Source organism: Quercus lobata, chromosome 4 (assembly GCF_001633185.2).
Source record: "Quercus lobata isolate SW786 chromosome 4, ValleyOak3.0 Primary Assembly, whole genome shotgun sequence".
In the NCBI taxonomy this organism is placed as follows: domain Eukaryota; kingdom Viridiplantae; phylum Streptophyta; class Magnoliopsida; order Fagales; family Fagaceae; genus Quercus; species Quercus lobata.
The window spans coordinates 53355288-53374984 of NC_044907.1; the positions used below are offsets into that span (position 1 = coordinate 53355288).

At 31.9% G+C, this 19697-nt stretch overlaps 2 protein-coding genes across 5 annotated transcripts; both read right to left on the reverse strand.

The window, feature by feature from the left end:
- Positions 1-7286: 7286 nt before the first annotated feature.
- On the reverse strand, positions 7287-18493 carry LOC115986833 (disease resistance protein RGA2-like). 4 transcript variants are annotated; one of them, XM_031110168.1, is made up of 9 exons: positions 14673-18493; positions 14448-14543; positions 14137-14215; positions 13310-13419; positions 13098-13190; positions 12814-12901; positions 9693-9833; positions 8965-9117; positions 7287-7668 (listed from the first exon to the last, which is right to left on the reverse strand). In XM_031110168.1, the coding sequence occupies exon 1, from the start codon at positions 16668-16670 to the stop codon at positions 15093-15095; it is 1578 nt and encodes a 525-aa protein (XP_030966028.1). In that variant the 5' UTR covers positions 16671-18493; the 3' UTR covers positions 7287-7668; positions 8965-9117; positions 9693-9833; positions 12814-12901; positions 13098-13190; positions 13310-13419; positions 14137-14215; positions 14448-14543; positions 14673-15092. The 4 variants fall into 4 exon arrangements, with proteins under 4 accessions (XP_030966028.1, XP_030966029.1, XP_030966027.1 ...); XM_031110169.1 differs by lacking the exon at positions 12814-12901; XM_031110167.1 differs by having other exon boundaries at positions 12814-13190.
- Positions 17238-18050, reverse strand: LOC115985444 (putative disease resistance protein RGA4). Its single transcript, XM_031108379.1, has one exon. It carries the CDS (start codon positions 18048-18050, stop codon positions 17238-17240), a length of 813 nt encoding a protein of 270 aa, XP_030964239.1.
- Positions 18494-19697: the final 1204 nt, after the last annotated feature.

A 19697-nucleotide genomic window follows, 5' to 3' on the forward strand; every position in this document is an offset into this window, starting at 1 on the left:
CCTTTATCTTTGCCTTTTATTTTCTGCTGTGGATGTGATTTATAATTGGCTTAAATTGATTTCCAATTCTGTTTATAGCGTATGTTAAGTTTTCGCACACTAGTTGTTTGACATATTGCTTGATTTGGTTAAGTTGTAATTTAGGGGTCTAAACGTTCAAAGGTGTTTATACACGTTTTTGAACTTTCACCTTCATTTAATAAGTTCTAAGGCTTACCCATTCGTGGGTTTGGGTTCCTCCTCAAAACCCTTAATGGATTTGGGTCTACCATCTTTTTCTTTATTGCAGGCTCAAGTATTTTATTTTTATGGAGTTCAATTCTCTATGCCACTTTGGGTCTTTGTGCAATATTGTGACTTTTTAGACCTCAACAACTGTAAATACAAAATTTCTCAATTGTAGCAAATCAAACAAATTGAAAAGGGTGTTCCACAAATATAATTTTGTATTAATCAAGTAGTGAGTACAATCTCTGTTTTGACTCTTTTACAAAAAGTGCTCCTCTGATTCTATCTTCTTTGTGGTCTTGACTCGAACGTGAAATTTTCTTCAATTTGGTTGGAAGATGGATCAAGTGGTCTTCACAACAAATCTTTGGCTTTGAGCTTGTTAGAGATTTGTTGTCTTTCAAGTTCTTCAAGTCCTTCAAATGTTCTTCAAAGATTCTTGAGACAGAATTTCTCCAAAACCTGAGCTTCTTGAAAACTTCGTGTCAAAAATGAAAGGGAATGTCATGTATTTATAGTGGTTTCAAAGGATAAGCTCCACTTTGAGTTGATATGCTTGAAAATACATAGATAATTATCTCTATTTTATTTATTTATTTTTAATAAAGATAATTATCCATCAATTTTGAGTAGGAAATTTATCTTTTATTTATTTATTTATTTCAATAAAAATAATTATCCATTAATTTTGAATAGGAAATTTATCTTTTTCTTGTGAGCTAAATGACACATGGCAAATTTTAATATGCCAATATAATGTCAATTTGGATGACACATGTCACCATTTGATTTAATTAATTTAACGATATATTAATTTAGAATTTATCACTAAATTTTTGATGTGGCATTTTGTAATTGGCTTGACAAATTTTTGCCTCCTACAATGGCATGGAGAGAGGAAAAAAAAAGTTCTAACATAAAGATTATAATTTTTTTTCTAAGAGATTTCAGGCCGCATGAAAATTTCAATTTATTTTAGCATAAGAATTTTTTTTTTTTTAATTTTTTTCTTTCTCTTCACGTATTACAACACCATTCATCCTCTTACTTCATTTTTAGAAACACAAAGAATGATTAAAAAAATGCAAAAATACATAATTATAATAGTCGTGTAAATTCGTAATTTTTTAATTGTTTCTTTCTCTTTACACATCACAACACCATTTACTCTCTTTCTTTATCATCGAGAAAAGGTATAGAATGAATAGAAAATGTAAAAACATAATTACAATAGTCATATAAATTTACATAGTTAATGTAGCTAAAATGGAAATTGTAGCATAGATGAATAATTTTACACATACTAATGTGGGTATTTTTAAGGTTGATTGGCCAAAATTTTTGCATTTTAGCCATTTTGCATGGACTTATGCAAGTACTCTTATATTATACTCCATAGACAGGAACAAGAGTAATTCTATGTTCAAAATATTTTCACAATAATTTTACAACAAATCCTAAATGATAAATTATTATTGGTTTAAAACTAAGTCCACCGTTTATTTCTCCAAAAAAAAAAAAACTCACTATTAACATATTTTTTTATTCATTAATAACAAATTTTCACTTAGCCACTTAAGATTTATTGTGAAAATATTACGTATTGTCAGCCACAAAGATCAATGTGGCTAATGATAATTGGTTAGATAAATTGTACATGATCCTAAAATGTTGTCAAAATTTACTGCTCAAATACGTGTGATAAATTTGATTTGATTTTTTTTTTTTTTTTTTTTTGGAGACCTAATTGATTTGATGTTGTGTCAATAATAAAATGTTGTCAAAATTTAAAAGCGAGAGTTGGAGATAATTGCCATAATAGACACAACTTCAAGAATCATGGTGATGGTAGTAGCTCTCAATATTCTGATTCTCCACTTCCAATGGTCTAAACTCTAAAATGGTATGGACGTTGTTCCTTCTTCCACAAATCTAATTCGGTCATCCACCCATAAGTCCTTTTATTATTATTTTTTTCAACAACAACAGCAACAAAAAACCAAGGATAGAAAAAGTGAAATGATTAAAAATAAGAAAAAGATAAAAAAAGATTCAATTTCCCCTCGTACGTGTTTGGTTGGAATGATGGAAATGTGAAGAAATGAAAAAATATAGAAAATAAAGTTAATATTAATTCACAATTATATTCCTATTAAATAAAGCAAAAGGCAACGCAATTTTTTATACACATTTTTTTATTAAAAAATTATGTATGGACACTTTCTTTTGCTTTTTTTAATATTTTAAAAGAACAAGCCAAAAGGATCCAAAAAAAAAAAAAAAAAAAAACCAAGAATGAAGAAAACCAATAAAAACAAAAAGAAAGAAACAGACAAAATGTGAGCTGAGCACCCCAAACAAAAATGAACAGTGGAATAAGTTTAGCAAAAAAATACGAACAGTGGAATAAAAGGAGGAATGGAAAAATAAAAGAAGGAAAAGACAAAAATTTACTTATTGCACACGTCTTCCTCTTTCCATTTTCTTTCTAATATGGGGGGGGGGGGGGGGGGGTTGTCAAGTTTTGATGGGTCTGAAAGAAAAAAGTCATCCCTCACCATTTTTCTCTTTTTCATCTTCTCTCAACCAAACACTCAATATTTATTATATTTTGATTCTCCACTTTCATTTTTTCTCTTATTTTCCTTTATTTTCTTTCTTTTTATATTTTTTTTTCCATCCTCCTCAAAATCATCCCCACCATTTTAAACTTAGATTTTTTTTTTTTTGACAAATACCTAAAAATATCAATTGAGTTACAAAGTTCTCTATATGACTATATTAGCCCTTAAGCACTAGCTACTAGATACTATTAATTAATTACTTTGCATTAAAAAAACAGTGCTAATTTTTAATTTAATTATTTTGTATTTGAGATATGTTTTGTAATGTTGTCATAGTTAAAAAGAATACATTCAGGATACTTTAATTTTAATTCTACACAATTCTATCACAACTTATAGAGGTGACCGATTGATATTGAGTTTTAGATTGATCAATCAATGACACCACTTTTTGTATACTATTCACAATTTAACAAATTAAAAAAAAAAAAAAAAATCTTCTCAAAAGAAATTTGTGTACAATTTATTGAAGCTTATTGGGAGAATTGTATCCGATGTAACCTTTTTTTTTTAATTACAAATTTAATTAAGAATTCGGTAGCATAGGAACAATCCTCTATATTTTAATTATTGTTATAGGAAAATTTACAATTTATCTTTATGTGACACGGTTAAATGATATTATTATAATTTAGTCCACAAATTTTTTTAATTGACTAAAATAAAATCGTTTTTGGGACTAAATTTTAAGTGAGTCAAATTAATACCAAAAGTTTTATAGCTCAATTTATACATTTTGGTTCTTTTAATGAAGACACCAAGCATTCAAATCTCCCCTCTTTAACTATCAAATTATCAACAACAAAAAAGGTCAAATTATTATAGTATTTTATTAATCTAAAACGATACAAAATTAGTTAATTTGGATGAAACTCTAACATTTTGATTTTAATCCAAATTTTACAAGTCAAATGTAACAATCAATTGAAAATTTGTGTACTGAATTATGACGGAGTCAAAAAAAAGATAGGGTAAATTGTAATTTTTTTTTATAGCATTGTGCTACTTATTTATTAAGACAAGGCCCTTTGAAGTTTGAACTTTCGTAATTCATACGTTATTGATGTAGTAGTTCAATGCTTCCACTTTTTGGTTTGATCGGGGAAGTTGATCCATTTTGACTTTGCCATACTATTGGTTTTTGGCTGAAACTACCTTGCAAAGTCGTTGACTTTTAACATTCTACGTAATACCCGTTTGGATACAACATGCAGTTTGGCGTTTTGGCGTTTCCTTTTTTTTTTTTTTTTTTTTTTTTTAGAAGAGCGTTTCATGTGATTATGCACTGTTCAGTGGGTCTTGTGCACTGTTCAAGAGACCTACAAGTATTTTATTTAAAAAAAAAAACTTTAAAATTGAGTCCCACAATACTATTCACATATTTAAAAATTATTTTGCTACAATGTTTTCAGTTTTTAGCAAAATAAGCAGTATTCAAACATATTCGACCAAAATGTTACTGTTCTATAAATCTTCATAAATATTTAATCAAATCTCATGCCATTTCCTTAACGGCGAAGAAATGCATTGTATCAGGCATTTGCTACAAAGTACTAAGTACAAACTATGAGGAAAGTTCCTCTAGTTGTTGTTGAAATTAAAGGAAAAATAATGTAGAGACGTGGAAACATGGGAAAAGAAAGGAAGAATACAAGACGGTTACGTGATTTTGCTTAACTGCCTATGTTCACATTTCACAATATAAAGTCTTAGCAATTACGTCTTTCTCATATGATGAAGTGTAAATTATAATGACTAGAAGCTATAGGGTCTAAGGTTAGATGTTGATGAGTTTTAAACAACAAGTGGCCTCTTGCACCATTACATAAAATAATACAAACTCAAATATATCTTTAAGAATAAAGTTTTTTTCCAAACTAGTTTGGAGAGAAACCCTTCAAACTTATCATATATTTTTATATTGAGTGTGAAATTTGAAAATTTAACCATTGAATTGCATGTTCTTTTTATATCCTTCATTACAAACTATCTTTAATAGTTTTTTTTTCCCCAAATAGAAGATAACTATTTGAAAATTAGGAATCCAACAACTCTATCTGGTACATATTTATATGATAAAAAAATTTGCTGACTTGTCGGATGAAGAAAAGATTAGTATCATCCTCAGTACAATCAAAATAAAAACTATTTTATTCTAAATAAATAAAGAACAAAGTTTCTCTCCAAACTAGTTTGGTTGGAGAGAAACCCTTCAAACTTATCATATATCTCTTTTTCGAGAGTGAATTTTGAAAATCTAACCGTTGAATTTCATATTCCTTATGTTCTTAACATGCCTATAGTAATTGATCTTTGATCTTCTTGAAATTTTGCAAGCATGAAGGAGATAATAAGAACATGCAATTCAACGGTTAAATTTTCAAATTTCACACTCAATATAAAAATATATGATAAGTTTGAAGGATTTCTCTCCAAACTAGTTTGGAGAGAAACTTTATTCATAAATAAATAAAAACTACTTATTTAAATCATCCGTACAAGAGAAATAAAGAAGAACCATATTAGTCCTATGGATTAGGTAAAGTCTTCAATAAAGATGATACATAAATCCCACTTATTAGAATACAAGTGAGAAGTAAGTCCTAATTCATTTCATATAAACCTCATGGAAGCTACCGTTTTGTTTGTTTGGACAATGTGTTCTCAAGAATTAAGAAGATGACCCCACACATTCACCTCGTCCAATTGGGAACAAAACCCTTTACATAAACAATACCCCTTTTTTTTTAATGTGTTTTTCCATGCTAAAGAAAATTTTCTCTAAAATTTAAGAAAAGGACAATAGCAAACAAAAATTATCAAAAAAATAGATTTTAGTGGTTTTTATGTTAAATGTGTGACAAAAAGTCAAAAACTAGCTTATTTTCAAAATGTCAAAAGTTGGATTATTCGTAAAAGAACAGAGACAAAAAGCAAAAAGTTTTTAGCAAATAAGTAAAAGTCAAATGCATTGATCTTCTTTAAACAAACTTTAATCAAATTATTGTTGGTCTTTTCTAAGGATTTTTTTTCTTCATTTTTTAATTTCCCCCTTTCCACTTTTTTTTTCTGGGGACGGGGCGGGGGGAGTGAAATAGTTAACTTTTACAACACAGAATTGCCTTAAATGAGAACATCTTTCTTGTAATAGTTATACCAAATCACCCATGTAACAAACCAATGAGCAAATGCCCTATGATTCAATTTTATAGTACTCCTTTGTCAAAGTTGGTCCCACTACCCTCCCTTATGATATTAACTTATTAGATTGTTACATGCTTGACTTGGTATAACTATTTGTTAGTGTGGGTAAGTGCGTTCCAAACACTTTTGCTTTGTGTCCCACATTGGTTAGAAGTGGACACATTTAGTATTTATAAGCCATGAGTTATCTTAAAGGATATCTAAAGATGGTGGGCTAGGTGTTAAACTTAGAATCTTATTAGCGTGATTCTCTAGTTTGTGAGATCTTTCTAAACTCTAGCTATATTTTCCAATACCATAGATGCTTTTTTTCGTTTGTGTGTGTAGCAAGATATTTCGAGCATTACAAAATTCAGCTTGCCATAACCCGCTGGATCCTTGTATGCATGTGATGGTATTTCTCTTCTTTCTCTAACTAGCTCTAGCATGAAAGAACATTGTATTTCTGTCCCTTCTTACAACCAAGTAATCATTGACCTCTGCTTCCATTAAACTTCATCACATTCCATAAGGTTACTCAACTCATGTTTCACTGTATTAGTTGTTTCAGTAACTTATTCATCTGGAGCCATTTGTGCTGCAATTGTTGATGTTTCCGTTTGATGCCAGAATGGTTGTCAGTTGTCACCAACATGGTGCTTGCCCCTTTCCCAATGTAGGGACTGAATGTTTTAACTTAGCACACACAGAGAACATTCTTGAACCTATAATTGATGCTCGGATTAGTTCACCTATAAGCAATTTGAGGCATTAAATGATGTTCTACAATTTATAGAGCATGTTATAAGTTGGCACTTGGCACAACAATCCAATGGAATGCATTTGATTATTTTGCACATTTTGAAAGATCAAAAAGAGATTTTTTTTTTTTTTTTTTTCCACTCTTCTCGTATTTTCTCTATTAATATTGTTTTCATTATACTGAAATTATATATTAATATTCAGGTGCAAATTTCAAACATTTTGGAAGAACCCTGAATAATATGATTTTCATTTGCTATGGGGCAAAAATAAAATGCTTATGTATATAAGCATGAAAACATGTGTACTTAATTAGTATAAATTTACAATTCAAAGTAACTCTTACATTAAAAAAAATTATTAAAAAAAAAAGAGCCGAAGATTTTACCACTGTTCTATTTTATTATGATACATATCCTCAGTACTCGCTGATTCAGACTAAACTAGGAAAAATCCTCTTATAAAAAAAAATAATAAAACCGGGAAAATTCCTATTCAAATTTCTTAACAAAGTAAATCACTTAAATGCTTACTACAAGCATGCCCACAACAAATTACAACACCAAAATTAGTGACTGGTAAAAGAGGAACAATACATGTATTTAGATATGCATGCATACATGTGCCACATTAAACACCAATATCACAACTGCAGATGAACTTCAAAAATTAAAGACAAAGCATTGGGTTATTTGAATATGAATTAGTACCAGAAGCCTTATATTTTCAATCTTTATAGCAATTATCAGTGATCCAACAATGTGAATCATCAACTTTTTTTCCTCACAACAATAGAATCAAGTACGCGTTCACTTTCAAGATAGTTATGGCGAGCTATCCGAATCCCAATCTTCAACAGGTAACCAACCACCTAACATGCAGAAGAGTACATAACTATATAATTGTTAGTATAAAATGAAACAGAAGGTAAATATTGAAATCTGGACAAGTGTTTAACAAAACTCAAAAAGAGATGCAGGCTAAGAATCAGTAAATAAATATGGATGTATAGATGTATATGGTTACACAAAACCTACAAATGTTAATAGGCCAAAGCCACCTGTAAACTGATGTGCTCTACAATTAATCATATTTTTTTTGGCAAACATGGAGGAATTGATCCCTTTCTAAAGTTATGTTATCCAATACTATGTTTTTTGAAATTTATAATAACATTTCTTTCTAAAGTTAACTCTCTCATAAAGAGTAATTGCTCAGTTAGTACTTTCACATTATAGATGATACTGTTATCATTAAGTTTGAGCTTAGAACTAGGAGTTCTTACGTCATAACTATGGATAAACGCTTAGAAATCACATAATGACAACAGTGTCACTATAAGGTGAAGGTGCTAACTGAGAAATTGCTCTTTATGAGAAAGTCAAGTGTCAATAACTACAAACACCTCCACAAAGCCATTAAATCAGGAGATTGCTCCTTATAAGTGTTAAATCCAGAATCACCACTCATTTTAATGAACTCAATTGTGACACAGCAAAATGAATCAAAATGATTCATCTAATCATATCCATAGATGTGTGCGTGTGTGTACATATAGGCGTATATCAGTCCAAATGGTGACATGTTCTTTACACTGGTTTCCATTATACACATCTAACACAATGACAAAGGAAACATTGTCAACCTCTGTCAATATTCAAAAAAGCATTGAAGACTATTGCCTATTGGATAGAAGACTCATGAGAATCCACCTCTATTTTGATTTTGAATTGACTACAAAGTAACACACCCTCCACTCCCCCAAAAAAAAAGAGCAATGGTCTTTGGACCAAATGGCATCTCTCCTCCCCCAATAAATGAGGGTGGAAAGTAAGATCATAGGTTCAAACATGAAAGTTACTTCTCATCAAGAACTACATTTTTGGGAAAGGCAAGTTTGATAGATCACTTGAACTACCCCTAACTTAGGTAGAAATAAAAGACTAAGATTTACAAAGCTTTACAAGTTAAAAATCAAGCAAACAGATTATGAAGCGTTTGTTTCATGGTCTAATTCATTCTCAATGTAATGCATATCTCATTCCAATCTATTGATAAAAAAATGGAAACAAATGTAAATAAATAAAATGGTAGAAGCAAATTAAATTTCCTAGATGGGATAGTAGCAAAATCTGCAATAAGATGACCCTAAAAAATTTCCACTCACCTGCATACAAAAAATAACTAATTCCAAGACATCATAACAGATTTCCCCAAAACATCAAATTCAATGACCCCTGAGTGCCAAATTGCTCTCAATCATGATACAACATTCATATTTGCTTCTAAACCACGTGCTTGACTTTTGCACAAGACGACCCTAAGAAGTTCAGCAAGAAAACCAGCTTTGAATTATTAATAATTTCCACATTATCTTTAAGTAAATAAACTATGCTCAACAATACTGCAAAAGGAAAAATTTGAATCTAGGCAGGCTCTGTGTCATATGAGCACACAACGTTCAAATATGTTGCTTTCATAAATAAATAGAATTCATCATCAAGTTTCCAACCACTAATTTCATGGTGTAACTCCAAACAGATAATATCGTAAGATTTGATTTTAAAATCCTATTTCAAGGTGTGATATCAAAAAATGCCAAAAAGGAAGTTTTGAACAGATGGTTCTAAAACATTGAAACCAAAACATCATCGACACCCATTGCATTGGCAGAAACTTGAGATGGAACTTCCATAAGCAACTTATCTTTTGCTTTTTTCCAGGGGAAAAAAATTTTGGAGCAAGTTTTCAAATTTTCAAATTATTCCATAATGAAGTAAGAGAGCATTAATAAACATCGAGATGGGATCTCAATAACTATTAAATTAATGAAAGTTGAAGATTATTCTGAAATAACACATTCAAAATCTAATCATTTAAAAATTTATTACATACAGTTGGGGGTCCTTTTTCGGCACGCAGTCACATGTTGTCCACTGGGGGGTGACCTTGCTAAACCCAAATATGTTTAGGGAGTTGCGTCCGGAACTCAACATTGGGCCACGTAGTTCAATGGCTTCTAGCGTATTTACAGGCCTACAAAATGAGTAAAGCCCAAAATCTAAGAATCATGATAATGGTTGAATAAATAATGTGTTTGATATAATAGCTTTGGTTAACAGTTGTAATAGTAGTTGAAATAAAGTAGTATGTATTTAAAAGTGAAGTAATCATGTATTCAATAGTGTAAATTTAGAGATATAGAAACAAAGTCACTTATTTTTGTATGGTTTGTAACTCCAGTTGTATAGCGTCAGTGAATTGATAGTATTCTAACAGAATGACTCTAGCAGTGGAGAGGCAGTTTGCCATGATAACTTCAAGATTGAAAGGGAAAAATGGGTGCAACTGGAGGGAGAGAGAGTATGTCCAGCTGTGTGTAGAGGCTGGTTAAGTTTGTCCCCTTTATCATGCACTTAAATGAATTTCCCCTTGATAATGCTCTTTTAGTTATTGTGAAGTTATGAATAGTATTACCTTCCATGGGAAGGGCTTTTCTAAGAAGTATTTGTGCCTTCTAAGAGAAGGGTTTTAGTATTAGAAGTTTATGCCTTCCATGAAAAGGGCTTTCAGTATGAGTGTTTGATATCTCTTGATAAGTATGAAAATGGTAAAAGACATAAATGTTTTGTGGGATGTTGTATTTGTAACTTGTAAGATACATGGAAGTAAATTGAGATATGGAGGTTAAAGATAGTAAAGATATGAGATTATAGCTACTGGAGAAGTTATAGTGATGACTTGCGTTGCTTTCCAAGAGGAAAGATTTTGTAAGAGAAGAGGTTTTGTAAGAGAAGTGAAGAGGGAGATGTGTTTAGAAGATATGGGCAGTAAGATAGATGTATTTTCTGAATATGGCGAGTAAGAGAATGAGCATAAGAAAAGCAATAGTGTTGTAGTTTGTTTAGCAATGTTACGGAGATTTTCTGTTGGAGGATGGATAAAAACTTATGAGTAGTGATATGAGGGGCATTTGTGAAATAAGGGCTGAAGAGCTTAGTTTCTAATTTGGAAACTAAGAACTCAGAACCTCATTAAGAGCTTAAGAAGATAATCAGAGGGAGAGAAAATAGAGAAGTTTATGAGAGTTGTTCTTCTCTATTGGTGTGTCTTGAGGTGTTAATGAAAGGCTCTATTTATAGCTGAGTTTAAGGGGGTATTTAGCAAAGAATCTCAGAAAAAATTTGTCCCAATTAGCAATAAATTTTCAGAAAATCTATCCTAGGATTTGGCCGAAAATGGTATGTTCAACTTTAACGTGTTCTTGCTGTTTTGGGTAATAGTAGCTGAAGGAAAGACCAACAGAAAAGGAAATGATTTTAGCAAGAAAAATATAGTTTCTTTGGTTGGTTTTGGTTTTTAGCCAAATAAGGAAATTTTGTAATTTCAAGGCTGCTCGGTCAATTATCACAGCTGTTCTGAAAAAGCTGTCCCAACTGTCAGAAAAGGCTATCACAGGTTGATGTCAGGTTGGATGATGTCAGGCTGCTGGAAATAATATTCAGCATTTATTTGATAGGTTTAGCTAAAAATAGTAAGATCTCTTTTAAGAGTATCTTGCTGTTTTGGGTATAGTAACTGGCTGCTGGGATTTGAGAATTAAATGGTTGGTAATATCACTTTCAACCAAGTGTCAAGTGCTGAACACACTGCTGGTATTCTACTAGAAAGGTTTCCTCTTTTGGTTATTCATATTTTTGGTCCAAGATTCTATTACAATATATTTTTAGCAAGTAATAGAATGATTGATTGATAGTTAACGAAGCTTCTGAGATCTAGTCAAGGTCTCATTGTGTTATGACCTAATCTTGGTGAGCAAGAAGAGCATTTATTGCTCTTCTCTAGCAGCTGGCAGGGGAATATTTGGTCTAATTATGGCAGATGGCAGCTAGGTATTAAATATATTATGGATATTTTATATTTGAAAACTAAAGATAGCCAATCAGATTTAGTTATATGTTTGAGTTGGATTTTAGCTGAAAGTAGTAATAAGTTTATGTAGAATAATATACTTAGGTCTTCAAATTCATATAGCAACAACTAGAGATTAAATGAATAGTTATTTTGTCAGCATTTAGATGGCAGGAGTTTTTGAGTGTTTGTCATATAATGAATATTAAGTTTTAGGAAAAGAACAATGGGGAGTTTTATCATTTTAAGTACTATGTGATAAGAGAGGCTTACCATATGTTACCCGCTACACACTAACTCATCAGAGTTCACGGAGTTAGAGAAGACACGCCAAGCAACATGTTTCTTTTACCAACTTTAAATCGCTGAAACTTTACTGAACATACCTCTTGGCCCTCCAAACCACGACGCCCAAAGTTTCCCCAAAGAGACTCATGAGCTTGGATCATGAGCCGAAGATGAGATGACATACCTTGGGCTTGTTGTCATTTTATGTAAATATGGGCTTTTGTTGGAGAAGCCACCTTCCATGAGTATGAGAGATAATATGGGCCATGAGTTTTGATTTATTACTTGAACTTGATCCATATATTGATGTTGATAATGTCGTGGGTTATGATCCCAATTGATGAAAAGGAAATATGGACCATGAATCCATCTCTTGAAGTAAGGATCTTGTGGGCCATGTGAGCCCAATCCATGTAGTTGAATAAGATATAAGCTTATTTTGGGCTTTAAATGAGATTTACCCAAAAATCTATAATATGTTGATGTGACGCGAGTTGCCAATGAAGTGATGCCTTGTAGCGTGAAAAAAGAGTCCTCAACACATACAAAATGCAATTTGGATGGTTTTTTTTTTTTTTTTTTTTTTTTTTTTTTAATTTTAAGAAAAAAAGTCTACCTTTAGATTTAATCATTTTTATTCCCTAAAGACACTAGACTCAATCTTATCATGCTTTTGACATTAAAAAGAATTCTCCAAACACATTTGAGAGAAGAAGAAATTATTCTGCCTTATTTCATTGTATAAACTAACTAAGCCAGTAGTTTCTTTCTAATTAATCTAATGACATTGTGCAAATGAAATGACTGAACAGAATACCCTAATAATAAGTGAATTCCTGCAGTGTTTGTTGATCAGGTAGATACTCCCTTCAAGTGTAAGACTTTCTCTATTTCAGCAAAGCAACCTAAATCACACCTCATCAACTCAGTTTTAGGTACAAAGATTTAAATTGTTAGAATAGAAAGCAAGTTACACTATCCTTTTCTTCTCCATTTATGTGAAAAAATCATAAATGCAACAAAAGTCCTTTGAACAAACAGAAAGAATACAAAGTAGAAAGAGATTTCCCTAATACAAAATAAAAAAGAAAAGATGATTACCGCTGAGTTCACAACTTTGCTTAATTTCAAGGCCTGAATGTTTTGAACAATGTCTGAATTTTAAGCAAGATTTGTTCCTTGCCTTCATTCGTTCTGCATGAGAAATCAAACCACTGATAAGTTCTCCAAAATATCAAAACCTCAAAAAACATAATGAAGAACAAACAAGAACAATAATATTGGTGTTCCATTCTACAAAAAAAGTCAAATACCTTAGGTTTAAAGATGGCTTTAGAAGGTAGATAAAGAGGCAAGATATCAACCACTTGGCGAACAAAGTTCTTAAACTTGTTACTTGGGTGCTCCTCTGCTAATTAACAATCTATCACATGAAAACAGATAAAAAGAAGATAAGTTATTACTTGCCATCCATAAAAATTGTGAAGGGAAAAAAGTTTTCCTTTTTGGCAAGACAACAATGAGGAGTACAAATAATCAAAAGACTAGAATTTTTAACTTTGAAATATTTGGAAAGAAAGGTTGCTAGCAGCTGCAGGAGATAGAGAAATATCAAGAGATCAACCACAAGGAAAATAAAAATAGTTCGTGGTTGTGTGATGCTCTCTGCATTAGAAACCCAACATATAAAAAGGGATAAAGAACAAAGAAACTGAAGGCACCAAAGGTTTTTTTTGAAATGTTTGAAAAAACTCAAACTATAATTAGAAATTTTCAGTTAGTAGGTAAAAATTGCAATTCAGATGGAGAATCTTGTGATTATTGAATGTTCTGCTTTTAACATAAACCAAAAGAAAGAATCTATTTAGGTAGATTATCCCATCAAAGAACTACTTTTTTTTATAGGTAAAGATGATGTAATTAAAATAAGACTACTTCACATACAATGGACACAAAGAAGCCTAAAGAATTACAACGAGAATGTATTGTGTACAGAAAGGATCATCAAAGAACAACTTAAGCCATTAGTTATATTCTGAGTTCAATGGAGAATTTTCAAATTATGTCAAAATTTTAAATATAACACCACTCTCTCCTAATGAAAAAAAAAAAAAAAACAAAACAAAAACAAACAAAATACCTCCATAGTTAGCACAATTCTGCAGTGTAGTTGCCTGGTTAAGTTCTGCCCTCAAAGTGCTAAGAAATTTTCTATGATTCTGTAATTATAATAATCAACCATATATGTCAGTCCATGAACACAATCTTATTTTATAAAAGAACAAATGAAAGAATTTATGTTATACTTATTTGTTCTCCTAAAACTTAAAAAATAAATAAATAAAAAATCGTGTCTTATTAAAAATTTTAAGGATAGGAGCAAAATACAAAAGAATTTTAAAATAAAAGAAGAAGAAGAAAGAAAGAAAGAAAGAAAGAAAATAAGATTACCACTGAGTCCTTGACCTGTTGCACAATTGTAGTTTTTGAATAGGGTCCGAATTTTGAGCCTAGGTTTGTTCTCTGTCTTAGATGGTTCATTTGTTCCTGCATGAGAAGTCAATTAACCAAGAAGTTCTCCAAAATACAACAAAGCTCAAAATGCACCAAGAAGAAAAGCATGTTGAAGAAATATCGAAGGCTATGACAAATTGGGATTAAAAGATAGATGCATACCTGAAGAAATTATTTCCGGCTGGTCCCAATAATCCACAATTAAGTGTGGGACATGATCAATGTTGGGCCAATCTTCACCTGTTTGTCTCAGGCATCTTTGACGTAAGAGGGGACAATCAATAATTGTCAGATTTTCTAAAGATTTGAGCTCATGAATCTGTCGAGGCAATGATGTTAAGTTGGGGCAATTGCGAATGAAAAGACTTTGTAGTGATGTAAGTTTGCCTATCCACTCTGGTAAAGCCATCAAACTAGGACATTCTGAAATTATGAGTTGTTGAAGAGTGTAAAATGTTGAAGCCCATTTGGTAAAGACACCAGCTTTGTAATTCCCATAAGACGTAGAGAACGAAGGCTCTTAAGGCTATGCCATTGCATGCCATCATCTTTGATGTTTAGCAGAGCAAGCTCATTGTAGGGCTATATTTCCATAGATTGAAGCGAGGTGAGATGTTGAATACTTCTACAAGTTGAAGATCCTAGTCCATCACACAATATTATAAAGAGTTTCCAGAGAGAAACAAGGTTCTGCAGCCACTCCTCTGGAAGCAATTCTAAATCTGAAACATCCAATATGGACAAAGACTCCAATTCTGAGAGGGGAAAGTTGCATGAGGAGGAGGTTGATGGGCTCTGTTTTGGTACCATATTCATTGTCTGATGCAATACCTTTGAGCTAGCTTTATACAATTGCAGCTCTTCTTTGAGAAATGGAAACTTGGGCATGGAAGTCAAGTTAGGACATTGATAAATTCCTAATTTTAAAAGACGAGGAAATGATGGCAGTAACATATGCTCTGCCTCATTATCATAATCTCTCATCCACCATCCCTTCATATTAGGGCAATTCCTTAATTCAAGAGAATATAAGGATGGGAAAAATGTTGCTTTTGAAGAAGAGGTACCAAACAAATTACTAGCAGTGTCTTTCTCCATGTATTTAAGTGCTGCCATATCCAAAAGACTGACAGTCTTGAGAAGAGGGAGTTGATTTAACAGTGGCAGGTGCTGGCATCTACGATTATCCCTTAACCACAAATCGATAAGATTAGTGAGTGAAGAGACCCAACTTGGAATATTTTCACCCAAATAACCATAAAACCCCAATGCTTTAAGATTTGGATGTGGCTGGAGCCCTTCCAATGACATTTCATCATAACATTCGATTTCTTCAGTCCATTCTGGGTCCCACAAAAATTCTAGTCGTTGAAGATGCTGTTTCTCAGTCATTTTTGCACCTTTACATTCCAGCACCACCTTGTCATCTTTTCCATGTCTTAAGTTGGTAATTGTCAGGCTTCCTCCCAAATTTCTAAGATATTTCAATTCACTTAGCCCACCACTAGGCCTAGCCTTGAAACCTTCCTTGCTCACTACAAACATTGGTAGTGTCTCAAGAGAAGAAAGATGCCCAAGTCCAAAGGACATATGTGTCAATTTGCTACAATCAGTAATATCAAGATGCTTGAGACTGACCAACTTTTGAATGTCCCTGGGTAATTCTCTAAGCTCCAAACAACTATTCAGTTTTAGTGTAAGCAAATTCAACAAATTAGTAATTGAATTGGGGAGAATTTCAATACTAGAATTTTCAGAAAGATTAAGATATCTTAAATGCTTCAATTCCCCAATTGAATGCAGCACTACACGTAGCCCTACCTTGCTCAAATCCAATGTGCGCAAATACTTGAGATTTGAGACAAGTGCATCGCAAGTTAAGCTATCCAAATTCCCCCCTACACCAGATGCAAGAATTGTTCTTATCTTCCATCCATTACACTTGGGCATTGAAAGATGTATCAATAAATCTGTAGGACCAAATGATACATGACAAACATTTTCAATAACATTTTCCCAACTTGAATTTAATATGGTGCTTTCTGTCCCAGCCACAAGAATTGCAAGTTCATGCATGAGATCATGCATTTTGCATGATTTTATGTTGCCCAAATCATCCTTTTCTACATTCTGGAAAAACAACCTCCAAAGTAATTGCATAAAATATTCTCTACCAACATCGTCCACACATTGTCTTTGATCTATTAACTTAATAAAACCTTGTGCAGCCCAAAGTTTAATAAGTTTATCTACATTAATTCTATGATCTTTTGGAAACAATCTACAATAGGCAAAGCATTGCTTCAAGTGCGATGGAAGATGATCATAACTCAAGTTTAGAGTCGATAAAATCTTATTTTCTTGTTGAGCTAGTTTTGAGAGTTCATTTTCTAAGAAGGATTTCCATTCAATTTCAGAGATTTTACCATACAATAAGCTTCCTATTGTTCTTATAGCGAGAGGAACCCATTACCCTTTCCCACAATCTGTTTTCCCAATGCTACTAAAGCTTTGTTCTCTAGTGCTTTGCCATTTTTAAATGCCATTTTTACAAATAAGGACAAAGCCTTTTCTTCCGGTAAGCCTTTAAGATCATAAAGTGAAGTTGTGCCTATTATCTCTGCTACCTTAATAGAGCGTGTAGTTACCACTATCCTACTTCCCCTTGCACCATCCATTAATAAATTCTTAAATTGATGCCATTCATCTATGTCCTCATTCCACACATCATCCAAGACGATGAAGTATTTTTTTTCCATTAAGTGTTTCTCGAAGCTGATTTTGTAAAATCTCAAGGTTTTCTTCATGCCTCTCAATTTTCATAGATTCTAGAATTTGTTTTACGTCAAAATTATCCAAGACACAAATCCACAACTTTGGCTCAACATTATTTTTGACATTTTTATCATTGTATATGAGTTGAGCTAGTGTAGTTTTTCCTAATCCTCCGATTCCAACTATTGGAATAATTGAAACATTCTCTACAACATCGGTATCAAAAAGAAGTTTTATAATTTCTTTCTTATCATCATCTCTTCCAGCCACATCTTCTTCAAGTACAAAAGAATAAGTTTCTCTATTCCTAATATTGACTTGTGGCTCAATGGGGTTTTCTATAAACCGGAACTTCATCCTATCAGCAGCAATGGCATTTAGTCTCTCCCTAATTGCCTTTATTCTATGGCCCATCTTAAGACTATAAGCAAGCTGGTTTGAACTTGAAAAGAAAATGCGTACCTCCTTTGTTATCTTACTTCCAGTCATCATTTTCTGTAGCAGAGCTTCAGTTGAGAAATCATCCAGCAGGTCATCTGCATCAAAGAAGAGATCTTTGAGCTTTCTGAGCCAGTCTTTGATCTCGTAATTATGAGAACCTTGATTTTCTGCATCTAGAACCACGGCTTGGATTGTAGAAACTGTGCTCTTTAGAATTCCAAGCTCAGCTTTGACACCACATGCTAACTTGATCTCTTGGAGAAGTAAGGAATGTAGCACTTCAATTACTTTCCAGGAAAGGTCAAAGAAAACTCCGTCTGTCATTTTTTTTTATCCCTTTCAGGAATGCTTAATAGTTTTGTGGGATGATAAAAGTGATGAGAGGCAGGTTGTAGTGTCAAGCTTAGCATAACCACATCAATATTTATAAGCCATGAAGGTGACATTGTTGAACACTTTTCCTGTTAATTGTCTTTTAATGATGCTTGCACAAAGGATTAATTCTCTAGGTTAAAGAAAGTAATATTAGACAGCAATGATTCTCAGCAAAAGTAACACAAACAACTTTAACAATTGTTCCTTCAGTGATAACGGATGGCATGAATGGTTCCTCTCTTTTCTTCCTTTGGTGGCTTAATTCCAATTCCAATCCACTCTCCATCTTTTGTGTTCCTTAAGATCATGAAGCATACCAAGTAATACTGATACCTCGCTACATTGGACCCTCTTATAGGTATTTTTATCACCATTTTTATCATATTGTTCTTTCTTAATAATGATATTAGGTTTAACTAATGAAAGGAAAGGATTAATTACGGTTGGAGGGGTATTTGAAAGGGGAAAAGTTTTATTGTGCAACCCAAGATTGTTGGTTGATAAAACCTATAATAATAATAATAACAATAAATAAATAAATGGTGAATGGCGGGTTCTATAAAGTTTTTCATATGGAGTGCAAGTAATTTTATATATACGTGATTAAATATGACGAGAATAATTTACTTATGTTTCAGGGAAAAAATAGAAAGAGAAAAGATTACTTAAGGCATTCTAGGCAAAGCAAGTGGAATTAACAAATAGTAAAGAAACAACCTTTTTTTTCTGTGTTATCCATTCATTGAAGCAATCAAGATATTAAAGTTCAATGCTTTTGCTTTATTGCCGGAAAATTTTCATTTTTTTTTTTCACATGCTTCCTATCTAGAAATAGAATTGCCTATTAAATAATTTTATAAATTCCAATAAAAATGAAGACTTTATAGTAAATATATATTTAAATTGTTCTAACTTCTAAGTAAAAGATTATATGCTGTAGAGATTTGTTTGGCAGCATATACAAAGTGCAAAAGAGAGGAACATATGAATAGAACAATGCCCTCTGCTTTAATGTTGATATGGCAAGTACATATCTTGAAGGAATTTAGGTATTGCGCATTTGAAGAAAAGATTCTGGAGAGTAATTGCTAAGTAGCTGACTAGCTGCCTTTCTCAAAAGAGAGCAGTATTGGACGTGAAGGTTTTGATACACTTTATTCTTCACTAGACTCCCTTCTTTTTTTCATGTAGTTTGATGCCAATTGCAATATATGTCTCTCTCTTCTATCAAGTCAACTTTTTTCTTTTAAACTAACCGCAGACCCTTGCGATGTATGAGAATATATAAATATTATGTAATGAGATGTAATATATAAAAAGTAACAATTATTTTTTGTATGTTTGATTAATATATTTTTAAGGTGAACCATATTCTTCTAACTTATGTTGTAGTGTGTTATATTTGCCTAATATACAACTAAACTTTATAAATTTCAAATTTATTATTCAAATTTATCATCTCGGAGATTATCATAATAATAAAAACTTATTACAAAATTACAATGTTATCTTAACCAAAATTAAGATAAAACCAAAGGGAAAAAAGATGGAATTTATAATAATTTATTACTCAAACAATTGATAGGTATATATTCA

Bases quoted from the DNA above. Each gene is read 5' to 3' on its own strand.
- LOC115986833 (XM_031110169.1), bottom strand. From the start codon at position 16,670: ATGCAATTACTTTGGAGGTTGTTTTTCCAGAATGTAGAAAAGGATGAT.
- LOC115985444 (XM_031108379.1), bottom strand. From the start codon at position 18,050: ATGACAGACGGAGTTTTCTTTGACCTTTCCTGGAAAGTAATTGAAGTG.